Source organism: Lissotriton vulgaris, chromosome 1_1 (genome assembly GCF_964263255.1).
Source record: "Lissotriton vulgaris chromosome 1_1, aLisVul1.2, whole genome shotgun sequence".
In the NCBI taxonomy this organism is placed as follows: Eukaryota; Metazoa; Chordata; class Amphibia; order Caudata; family Salamandridae; genus Lissotriton; species Lissotriton vulgaris.
The window spans coordinates 1,013,359,831-1,013,371,925 of NC_141685.1; the positions used below are offsets into that span (position 1 = coordinate 1,013,359,831).

The 12,095-nt window shown below is 43.9% G+C and overlaps 1 protein-coding gene across 1 annotated transcript in view; it reads left to right on the forward strand.

Annotated features, from left to right (window-relative positions):
* Positions 1–2,018: 2,018 nt before the first annotated feature.
* NXNL1 (nucleoredoxin like 1) overlaps positions 2,019–12,095 on the forward strand; it is a 32,187-nt gene continuing 22,110 nt past the window's right edge. Inside the window, exon 1 of the mRNA XM_086936430.1 lies at positions 2,019–2,524. Coding sequence (XP_086792556.1) covers positions 2,196–2,524 — 329 coding nt within the window. The 5' untranslated portion in view covers positions 2,019–2,195. The remainder of the gene's footprint in view (positions 2,525–12,095) is intronic.

Here is a 12,095-nt window from a genome sequence, read left to right on the forward strand (position 1 = left end):
TATTAGTGTTTAAGCTATGTATTACGCTTTTGGATGTCATCAGCCGCGCCCATATATGGTGATTGGCACATGGAGATTGTGAATCTGGCAGAATATGAATAGATGAAATATGTACTTAATGATCAGCCAGAGGTTTTCCTCATGTATGGTGGCATTTTCTGCAAGATACTGTTCCTTGCAGACACATATATTGATTGCTGTGTCGGTTACATCATGTAGAGTCAAATGCTGTTCATTGGAGGAGATGCAGCATAGGATGGTCCACAGAAAAAAGAAAGAAGCAGAACTTGATTACACTGTGAAAATCGGTATACGTGATACTGTGCTGTAATACTCATGAAACTATTAATAATCAGAGGTTGAAGTGCATAAAAAAAGAACAGGATCTATTATCCAGAGTGCAATTGAGGGGGATAGAATCAGTGATTTTGGGGGTGGGGCCAGAGATATGGCCAAAAAAAGAACACAATATTCTGCAAATATTTTGTTGGCCTTTCACCATCAGGAAAATTCATATAAAGTTTAACACATAAACTTTAAATTAAACATAAATGACAATTAAAGTAATCAATGGGAAAAGCTCTCTCTTACACTATGAACGTTCAATTGGTTAATGCAATCACTGCAAATATCTGCATGTGTACCCAGTCACAGAACTGAATCCTGATTGGCACATTGCGGAATGACAATGTGTATTCATAGTGTAGTGAGGTCACATCCTGTGACTTAAAGCACTGTGAACTTGCAAGTCATTATTTTAAAATTATATTACATACTGTGTAAGATAGGCTGCTGAAAAATGTGCAAATAGGTTTAGTGTTTAATATAAAACAAGTGTGTTAAATATATATAATGAAAAATGAGTAATACCATCAGAGTGTACCTAGTTCAAATCTCTTTTTATAAGTTTCCATCTGAACGCACCCCAGATCTCAGCTGATACCCATACATTACTTCTCGAAAAAGAATACATCTTAGTCACCATGAAGCCTCAAATGACTCCATCAATTAAAGCCCTATTCTGGCTCCCAATCAGTCTTTAAATTGGCTGATTAACCAGCTTCACTCATTTGCATTTCTTTCAGACAGCACTTGCAGGCATCCTAGCAAGAAGACTTGCTTAATCTTTTTCTGTCTTCCTCTCCCTTGTCTTCACAGCACAGGATATCCCCTCCCTTCCCTTTCAGCAAGAGGAACCTGAAGGACAACATTATGCGTTCTGGAAAGGGTGTTTTTCAGTAATAAGTGTGGGAAATTATGTAATAAAATTATAAAAGACTGAGAACGTCATTCCTAATAGATTCTACCCACTTCAAACACTATTAATAACGAATTGTGATATAATAAATGAATAGCACCAGAGTGACTAATAGATGGTCCCGGGGGCGGGGAAGAGGGTCCTAGTGAGGGGCCATACAGCTTTGCATGAAGAGTCTCAGTGCGCTTTTAAGTGGTTGTTTTGAGAGCCTTTCTTCTCACTTAGCCCTCAAAACAGCATGAGGACCTGATCTCATCAGCACTAGCAAACATGAGTTAAGCTTCACACACTAAGCAGATTAAACCTCTCCTCCATGAGCAAAGACGGCCTATTAATAGGCAGGAGAGGACAAGAAGGAATTAATCGCTGGGAGGCGGGATTAGCAGTTCAGCCCACAGGACACAAGCATGAAGAGGCTCTGAGCTTCGATGCAGCGTTACTCTGTCCTTGGTCAACGCTGAGAAGCTGGCTCAAACTGAGGTGCAGGTCGATACTGAAGATCAGTCGGCTAAAACGGAGGAAGAAGCCAGCTGATACTGAGGAGAGGTTGGCTGATAGGGACGAGTGGGCAGATACAGAGGAGGCGCCGTCCAGTACCACCAAGCTGTATCTCAATTCTAATCAACAGTAAGTCGCTACTGAAAAGGAACAGGCTGATACTGAGAAGTTGGGAGATGCTGAGGAGGTGGCATTTCTTGGACATTGTTCAAGTAAATCTAATGTTAGACTTCAGTAATGATGGATCACATGAGGGGAGGTCTGTGGATTGGAGATAAAGCACCTTTACTGGAAGGGTTTCGGTCTATCTGCGATGCAGGTTCACACTAGGTTTACTTCCAAGACCTTATGTTGACCTCCACTCTGTAGACTTGGCCAGTGCTCTTTAATTTGGCCTCTATTTCCCAGACCTGGTCTCGACATATAAGGTTTGTGGACCATGGCTGAGCTTTTCACGGGCCGGATCCTCCTGCAGAACAATTCAAGCCAAGATGAGCTGGACACTGAGCGAGAGATCAGCCAACGGCTGGAAAACCGGGTGTTACTGCTGTTCTTCGGTGCCTCAGGGAGCCCGACGTGCCAGGACTTCGCCAAGGTGCTGAAGGAGTTCTTCATTCGGCTGACGGATGAGTTTTACGTGAACCGGACCTCCCAGCTTGTGCTGGTTTACGTGTCTGAGGATGAGACTGAGGAGCAGCAAGACGACTTTCTGAGGGACATGCCAAAAAAATGGCTGGTGGTGCCCTTTGAAGAAGATACGTTTAAACGGTATGAGGGCAAGTTGGATGGTGGGGATTGTGCATACATTTGTTCAGCATGTGTTGGATTTACTTAAAAGTATGTACGTGCCCTTAAGTTGCTAAAAGGTTCTATTTGATCTGTCTGAATGACGTACAGGTTTTAATAATTCCCTTATATTCAGAACGAGGACACTTGTAAATGTTAGTGTATGTTACATTCAGAACTGAAATGTGCCTGGATGTTCATTTCATTTACTTGGGTAGTTGGATTCAGCAACATATTCAAATGGTGGCTTGATGTGCATTATTTTTGGAGGGCGCATGCATGCAATTATATAGTACGAAAGGTGCAGGACCACTGTCTACATACAGATGTATTTCAACGTAAAAATTCAACCCACCATGGTCTGTAACCCGGAATTCAGTGTTATTATTGATAATGCAATTGGTAATGTGGTACTTGAGGTTATTATTGACGTCATGAGTCATATCAAGCTTACCTAAGTGTTTAGACATAACAGTTAAAATCAGTGGCTCCACTGAAGCCATAATGCACCTGCATAATGTACTTCAACATGTAACTAGTGCTTCCTACCCCTATATTGAGCGTTGAAGCACTTACATGCACGGGAAGCACGCTTTGAAGTGTTTTTTTTGTTTTGACCCTTGGTGTTCCATGTTGTGCGTTATTGTACTATAGGATTCAGGGCTTAGTGGTGTGATGGATTTAAAAGTGTATGGGCGAGGAGCATAGTTTATGGTTTTCAATCAGCTGGCAGAATCGAGTAGCTTTGCAAGCCTATCGTGATAGTTTTTAGGCTCATAGTTTACTTAGCTGGTTACTTCACCAGGGTGTACATTCTGAGATATTCTATTTAACGTTTATGGTTCTAAGTTGGCATGGGTTGAAAGGACAAATGTGCAGAGATCTGCTAGTATGGACTTGATTATTACCATACTACATCTGCTTGTCATTGTAAGGTGTCAAGAAGTGGTATTAGTATGTAGCTTTTCAGGACTTGCAGTGGTGGACAGAATTAAGGTCCTCTATTTGCCAGCGGCATGTGGCAGGTCTTTTTTGTTATGGCACCACTGAAGCCATAATGCACCTGAAATCAAACTCGAAAGAAAGAAGTATTGACGTGGGTAGAGGTGATAGCAATAACCGTAAATGGATAATCCTAGTTATTATGATTTAACCAAAACTTCACCCTTAACATACTTTTTTCAAAATTCATATTAAGTCTAGGAGTGGCGTAGTTCGCGAAGTAGCGCTACGCGAAGCTATGCGAAGTGCACTTCGCACTACGCGAACTTCACGTAGCACTACGCGAGCTGGGTAGTAGCATGTTCGCACTGTGCAAGATGCGTTTTCAATGATTGCACAGTGCGGACAAGCATCCGGCACTGTGCAACCATTGAAAACGGCATCTTGCACAGTACGAGCTGTAGTTTTCTGCTGCTCGAGTAGATTATTACTCTAGCTGCAGCTTTCTCAACGCAAACTGGTAGTTTCTCATTGAGAGCGGTCGCGAGCATGCGCAACCACTCACAATAAGAAACCTGACCTCCCGGAGTTGGGAATCTCGCCGGGATGTCATTTTGCTTGCTCGCGGTCGCGAACATGACGTTGAGGACCGCGAATAAGTAAAAAATGACCGCTGCACTACACTACGCGGCACTACGCGTGTTCGCACTGTGCTACGTGCAGCTCGCGTAGTGCGAAGTTGCGCAAACTTCGCAAACTCCGCGAGTGTAGCGTAGTGCTTCGCCCAGGGTTAATTAAGTCTCGTGTTAAATGTCTACATTAAGATTCCAAATTAATGTTCTAAAGTGTCTGAAAGGTAACCTAATAGCCTTGTACAAAACAACAAAATATTTACATTTAGAAGCATTGTTTTTTCCACAGACGGTTTACACCTTACTCCTTTATCCCTTCGTCCCCACCTTCTCTATTTTTATTTAATCCCCTCCCTCATTGCCCATTGCTTCTCCCGACCCCCGCCAATTCTCATGCACCCTCATGAGCCTTTTAATTAATTAATTTTTTTACAATTTCTTGGCAGGCCCGCCCACTCCCATTTGCTGCTGGGCATAATTGATTTTTTTTTTTATTTACTGCAGGACGTGACATCTGCCATCTTAGAACAGTAAATAAAAACCTAAATAAAATGTTGCCTGTTTCATTCAGTACACGCATGATGATGCATGCACACGCATAAGTCATCAGGCGCGTATCTACTGAATTATGTAGGTGCCAGTACCACCATGATGCATTTCTTCTATTTTCTTTTAAAGCCAAAGCTGCATAGCATTGGTAAAAAGCATTCAGAATGCCAGGAGGTCCAGAAGGCCAGACCTATTTGCTTTGCCAATGCTTGTTTGTAAGTATTATGACTTATTTTCACCTAGAAAAGTAGAAAAGAATAGGGAATATAGGAAAACAATGACAGAGGGAAAAAGCAGGGATGATGAATGACCTGTAAGAGTGGGATAAGGAGAAAAGGAGAGAATGGTGGTGGAAGAAAGAAGCATGAAGTGGAATCAATGCCAGACAGCCTTTGTAATGGCAAGTTGGCATTCAGCAGCACCAGCAGGTTGCTCCTGAGAAAAACTCTGGGTTTTTTTTACAAATTAAACTCTGTTCTGATTGAGTACTGCATCAGCCTGCCTCTGAAATCTGAGGCACATCACTAAACACTATTATCTGACACTAAACCCGGTTAGTTGTGAATAAAAATTGGTGCAAATGTACTATCTGTCCACATGATATGCAGCATCAAAGCATGAAAAAAGTTGAATATTGCATATTGCCTGTCCAGATCTATTAATTGTTCCCTCCTGTACATTGGTGTGAGATAGTAACTTTACCCAGCATGTGCTAAATTGCACTGATTACTCATAAACTTTTTAGTAGTCAGTCAGTCAAAAAGTCTTTATTCGATATTTCATCATAAAAGACAAACTACACAAATCAACCATAAAAACAATTCAGCCCAAAAAAATGACCAGTTTGAGTGGGTACATTACCCTACAGTACAGATTCGCGGATGTGATTGAAATTTTGTACAATGCTTAAAACAATAAATTAATATGCATTAAGCACAGACTAAAAATAGCATTAAATCACAATATACATGACTTCGTTTACAGTAAAAGACCCGTATAAACAAAACATTTATAATACAACATATCGTTCCTAGGTATGTCAAAACTGTGCCCAATCTGGCATATTAGGGGGCAGTTAATAAGGAATTAATCAACCTTAACCGTAGGATCCAGGCCCAACTAATAAATTTAGCAACTCCAATTACCATCAGTAATGAGGTGTCGGTCTTTAGAATTCTGCTAGCTGTCTTCGCCGAACGTGTACCCAATGTCTTACAGACTGGGCGTAACCACTTATGTCTAGGAGCATGGTACACAGGGCAGATGAAGAGAAAGTGGTCAACTGTTTCTTCCGACTCTGTACAAAATGGGCAGTATCCATTACCACTGTTGGCCCAAGACTTTGTTAGACCCCTGAGCGGTAGTGTCCCTATTCTAAGCTGGTGGAATAGCTTACGATCCAGAGGCCTAGTGATGACAATCCTGTAGTCTTCAAGGTGACAGACATCCTTCACCAACACAAAGGATGCCGTCAATGAGCTGTCTGTCAGTGAAGCATGTCTTTTAGAGACGGCCTATCCCCAAAACAGATCTCTCAACAGCTTTTTCGGGGGAAAAGTAACTGTGTCCGGATTACACCAGAGTTCCCCCAACCCCATATCAAACAGTGTGGTTCTAAGGTCTCTCAACCAGCCTATCCTGTAAGAACCCTGAAGATCCTTAACTTCTAACAGGGCTTTCGCGTATAGGGATAGTTCAGGCGTAGTTCACAGGCTCCGCCAAAACGCTAGTGGTCTATATCGCACAGCATCCTCAACTGGTTGGCACCCTAAATCATATAAAAGGGGAATGCGGGTGTAGATTGCAGAAGGCCTATACCTGCCCTAAGGAATTTGTTTTGGGCCACTTTAAGGGGATCCAAGTTACTATAACCCCAAAGCTCTGCACCATACAGCACCGCTGGCAGGATTTTTGAGCCGTAGATCTTCATAAGTGGGGACATGGGTTTTGTTTGGGAACATTTATGTTCTTTGAGGAGAGCTCCACCTAATTGAGCATGCTTTAAAGCAAGAAGGTATATCTGGGGGTTCCAGCTAAGATTATCACTACATGTGACACCATGATATGTAAAGGGATGTATGTCGTTACAACGCATACTTTTACTCCGCATACCATTACAACGCGGTTTTTACAACGCATACCATTACAACGCATAGCGCTTTGAGGTGCTGGATAGTGGTAAGTATAATTTACTATTCTAACTCCAGTCCCCGTGGACCCTAGGGAAGGTGTTGGATAGTAAATTAAACTTACCTCTTATCCTAGAGCGCCCCCCAGCGCAATGCGTTGTAATGGTATGCGTTGTAATGCCTGCGTTGTAATGGTAGTGCGGAGTAAAAGTTGCGTTGTAACGGGTGTATACCTATGTAAAGACCGAGGTCTGTTCAAGGGTAGCCCCACCCATTGTTACCCTAGCTATAATTGGGCTCTTCCCCCGTAGAACCATAAACTTGGTCTTGGCCACGTTAACCTCTAGCTCATGTTCGCGTCAAAACAGTTCAAACCTAGACAGGACTAGCTGGAGTCCCTGTCTCGTTTTAGATATTAAAAGCGTGTCGTCCGCGAACATGAGCAGAGGGATTTTCATACCGGCCAGGGATGGAGCATCTGTAGGGTGGTTTGTAAAATAGTTTAGGACCCCGTTAATGAATAAAGAAAATAGGGTAGGGGCCAATACACGCCCTTGTCTAACACCCTTGGCGACATCAAATCTATCAGTAACCTCGCCAGGCTTACCCCAGCGAACCTGTGCATACGTGTGGGCATGTAAATTCACCAAAAGCCTCACCAGTTCTACTGGCATGCCCAGTTTTAATAAACATTCCCATAGCTTTGCCCTTGGTACAAGGTCAAATGCAGACCTTAGATCCACAAAGGCCGCATAAAGTTTGCCACCCCCAATGAAAACTACCTTCCAGTAAAGTAACACAAACCTAAATGCCTGGTCAAGGGTACCTACATGGGTCCGAAAACCCGCCTGTAAGGGTGTTAATATATCAAACTCAAGCATCCAGGATTGAATACGTCCCAGAACTAAGAGGGACGTGATTATTTGTACCTCGTCTATTAAACTGATCGGCCGATAATTGGACGGGACTGAGCGATCACCCTTCTTATATATCGGTAGAATTTCAGCCCCGAACCAGGAATCGGGGACCTGCACACCATTAGCTAAGGCGTTGGCCAGGATAGTGATATAAGGAACCCAGAGATCCTGTTCTTGCAGGAATAGGTCCGCCGGGATGCAGTCAGGGCCTGGGGCTTTTCCACTCGGGATAGATTTCATAACAGACTTTACCTCTGAGTGTGTAAATATTAGGGGTTCATCAAGGTTTGGGGGGGGGGGGGGAACAACCACAGCCCCATTATTGGTCCTAAACTGATTTTCAAAGAAAGTGACCCACTGTTGTTGGTCCACATAGGCAGACCTTGGCCGTTCGTCTGGACATTTGCCCCATTTAAGATGATGCCAAAACTGGGACATATTCCTACCATCACAAGCCTCTGTGAGGGCCCTCCAACGTTCCTCATCCCAGTTTTTTTTTGCATTCTTCTTTGCTAATTTATAGGTAGCTCTACATGTCTGTATTAAACCCTGCACTCTAGATTTAATTGCGGCAATCAATTCATGTTGGGCCTGCCTACACTTATGATCGTACCAGGTAGCATTCCTCTGAATTCCCTTCCTACCCTGGTTAGAGATACTCTTAATAAATAACTTTTTCAGCCCCTGAAATAACTCTCTATGGGCACTAGGAATTCTAGCAATAATCAAATCCTGGGTGTCACAGCTCCCCAGGGTTTCCATGGTTTGAGTGACTAGTGATCTTATCTCGGCTCTAGCTACTTCATCTGTGGCTATCTTAGGCCACCGAACCCTTCTCAGATCATTTTTTAAAGTGACCTGAGCTTGGACGACGTTAGAGTCATCGGGAGGGAGCCTCAAAAAGCTATAATCTAATAGGGCCAGCACCAACGGGTTATGATCACTTTCTGATCTGGACATAACTTCCATATCAACAACAGCGGACCATAGCTTCACATTGATCAGAATATAATCAATTCGGCTACTATGTCTGCCATTGTTGAAAGTATTTTTGCCCATCCTATCTGATTTTACCCTTCCATTAGCTGCCCTCAATCCTAGGTTAAGACACAGCCCTTTGATATACATAGCGGATTGTGTCCACTTCCTTATGGGTACCAGTTCTAGCTGAGGAATTCCCCACATCATGTCCTCAGCCTCAGTGAGCTTTCCGTCCTCTCTATCCAGCGGCTCAAAACAGGTATTAAAATCTCCCACCACCACCCTGTTCCCCTCACTCGGTGTGTTGGTAAGGAAGTCCTCCAAGAGTGTAATAGTTGGAGAGACTTTCCCGCCCTGAAGACCCCTTACATAAACGTTCACAAGCAGAATGTTAAGACCCTTTGTCGAGCGGATCCTAATAATCAGTATATCTGGACTATCAATTGTGATTTCTTCCACTGTGACTCCTTCATGCTGGCGAACCCAGGTTGTCAAACCGCCTACTGGTCTCCCTCTATGGCCTTTAGCTGCCGGTTTAAAAAAGTTTAGGAAGCCAGTGCGAAATAAAGGAGCAACTGCCCAAGTTTCCTGGAAAGACCAAACATCCCCTTGTCCACCCAATCAGGTACACAAAATCTAGACTCCAACCCGGCTATATTCCAGCCAGAGATCTTGGTGTGGTGGGTGGCAGGCAAATGCTCATTTTCAGTCATCGTGGGGATGTTTGATTTCACTAGTGTAGTAGGACTCAAGTTTACTGAGGTGGGGTACAATACTGGATCATCATTAAGCCCTAGGCATGGTGGGACTGGTGAAACCCGTAAACATTTCTCAGCTAACACAGTAACATAGTCTACCCCTGGCAAAGATGGATCGTTACCAACCCTCTGTCAGTCGTTTTCTTTGAGGGTTGACAGTGGTGCATATCTGTTATGAGTCAGCAGGGACTGTATTGGAGCAGGTCCAACATTACCCATAAGAGGAGCATTTTCTAATCTGGTTCTTACGGATGGCATGAAATGAACTTTTGGGTAAAAATCACATAGTTCCCATGTTACTATGCAACCATCTCCTATTTGTGGTTGCCAGCTTCTTGGGAAAGGGATCACGCGGTTATTCTTGAAATTTACTATGATCAGGTCTCCTGGTATATCCTTGGTCATATGGCCTAGCCACCTGACCCATCTAACATTTAGGATTCTCCCATCAATATTAGGGGGGAGCGGTCTATTTCTGCTTAACCAAAATGCAACTTTATTTTTTAATTCTTGATGTCCCTCTATTTTCCTGATTGGAAGCTCTGGAACCCCAGAGAGGACACACACAAAGGGTGCAGCCTCTGGTGGTAAGTCAATACGAGTGTTGCTTCTGTTACTTTTGCCATGATCAGCACTTACCCCATCTACGTTATTGCAAGTATTAGACTGCCTCACTATGGGGGCGGCATTCTTTGTAGGGGTAAGACCTTTGTTAAGTTTTGGGTCCTGTATGTTAGGAGGTGTGAATTTATGAGCTACAGATTGGCTTGTATTTGTTATTGAAGCCCCGTTTATTTTAGCCACTGTAGTTACTGCTTGGTTCTCAATATGATTGTTTTGAGCCAGTTTCTTAATTTCTACATTATTGGCATTAGTTACTTCCTTAATATTCCCCACCATTTCTCCTAGTCTCTTAAGTTTTTCTACCAGCGGCAGAATTAGTGATCTCACTAGATCTTCAATTTGCGCCAGAAGATCTGCTGGAGGGGTTAATGGGGGCACTTGTGGTCCCTGAATGGTCTTCACAAGTCTTGGGGTATTGTTGATAACCTTAGGGGGACTTAGATACAATTTAGCTTGTTTCGCCGACCTCCCCCTGTGCTTGGCACCCTTACGCTTCCTTTTTGTGGGAGGGACCTGTTCGTATACAGTAAGTTATTATTTTTGTTTGGTGTGGTGGATGGAGTTCCAAGAATACTTTCCCCTGATAGAATTTGCACATCTGGTGCAACACTTGTATTCCCCTTCTTTAAATCAGGGCTGCCTACCATATTTTGACTTTGGTCTAGCTCCACAGAGACCCCAGAAGCATTGGTAGTGTTAATGGGCTCATTTACATTCCCTGGTATTGGAGGCGTTTGTGAAAATTCGGATGGCCCTAAAGAAGATCGTTTATTAGGTAATGTTTCTAAGGATAGCCGTTGTTCAGCCCTCACAATTTCCCGTTCAATGGCAGATGATGCCCGAGTTAAATAATGATCAATTGTCCCCTTAAGAGTCCCAACTTGGGAGATAACATTTTTAGGGAAACCTTTTGTGGTCTTAATGATGGTAGTATTAATAAACGTGTCAAGATGAAATCAGTCACAGAAGCAAAAGGAAACCCCTGCTACGTTAAGAAATCGTAATAGCAAATACCATAGGGTACGATAGACAAAACACCAATTTAAGCTTACTTAGAGGTGTGCAGATAGTGTCCAGGTCCTTATACAGAGAGAAAGGGGGGGTGGCCCAGCCCAGCCTCCTCTGGCCTCTGAGGGCCACAGAGGACCCGCCCTTTGCCCGGGCTTAGCCCGGCACACTCCCGCGCGCTCCCGCGCAGCGGGGACAAGTCAAGTAAATAGGCACGTGGTGGGCGGAGCCGAGCAATGAACGCAGACCAGGTGTTAGAGGTCTCGCAGGGACTCCTGGATAACTGAGTCCCTGCGGCGTTCAGGCAGCCTGCTCCGTCTCCTCCACGGTCTACAGCACCACAACACAAGCAGCAACGAGAACACCTCCCAGGGTCCAGTGACGTGAAGCGGGTGCGGCGAGGTGCAGCATCAGAGGCAAGCAGTCAAGCACGGGTAAGCCCAGGCAGCGTCCTCCACAGATACAGGCTCCACTAGGTGCGCGGTTGAAACAAACAACAAATCCCTTTTTTAGTAGACTTAATCTTCTGATGTTGCAGTAATGAGCTAACAAAATCTTGTTGCGTTCTGCGGGCGGCCACATACTATATTAATAGCAACTTGTTTTTAGGTCTCGCGCCTAGCGCCATTCACTGCGCAGCAGTGTTCGCGCAGCGAGAGCCCTTTTGTCCGGGTTTTCAAAATGGACCTGGAAATTCCATAAGCTCGTGTGTGTTCATTTCCTATGGTCCATTTTGATTGGGCTTTGCGTGTGTGTTGTTTTTTAACAGAACACGCAATAGGCCATAGGCGGTCGCGTAGCTCCACCCATGGCCTCTTGGTATCTGTTACTCGCACCAAAGCCCATATGTTTTCAATTATCGTGCCCAGACACGGGCGTAATAATTGAAAACATATGCTTCACAGTGGAGTGGGCGCACCACTCGAGGGCGTATTTTTTCTTTTTTTACAATAGTGATCGCGAAAGCGATCGCTTTCAGTGCTGCTTGTTTTTTCTTTTTTTGCTCCTACAAG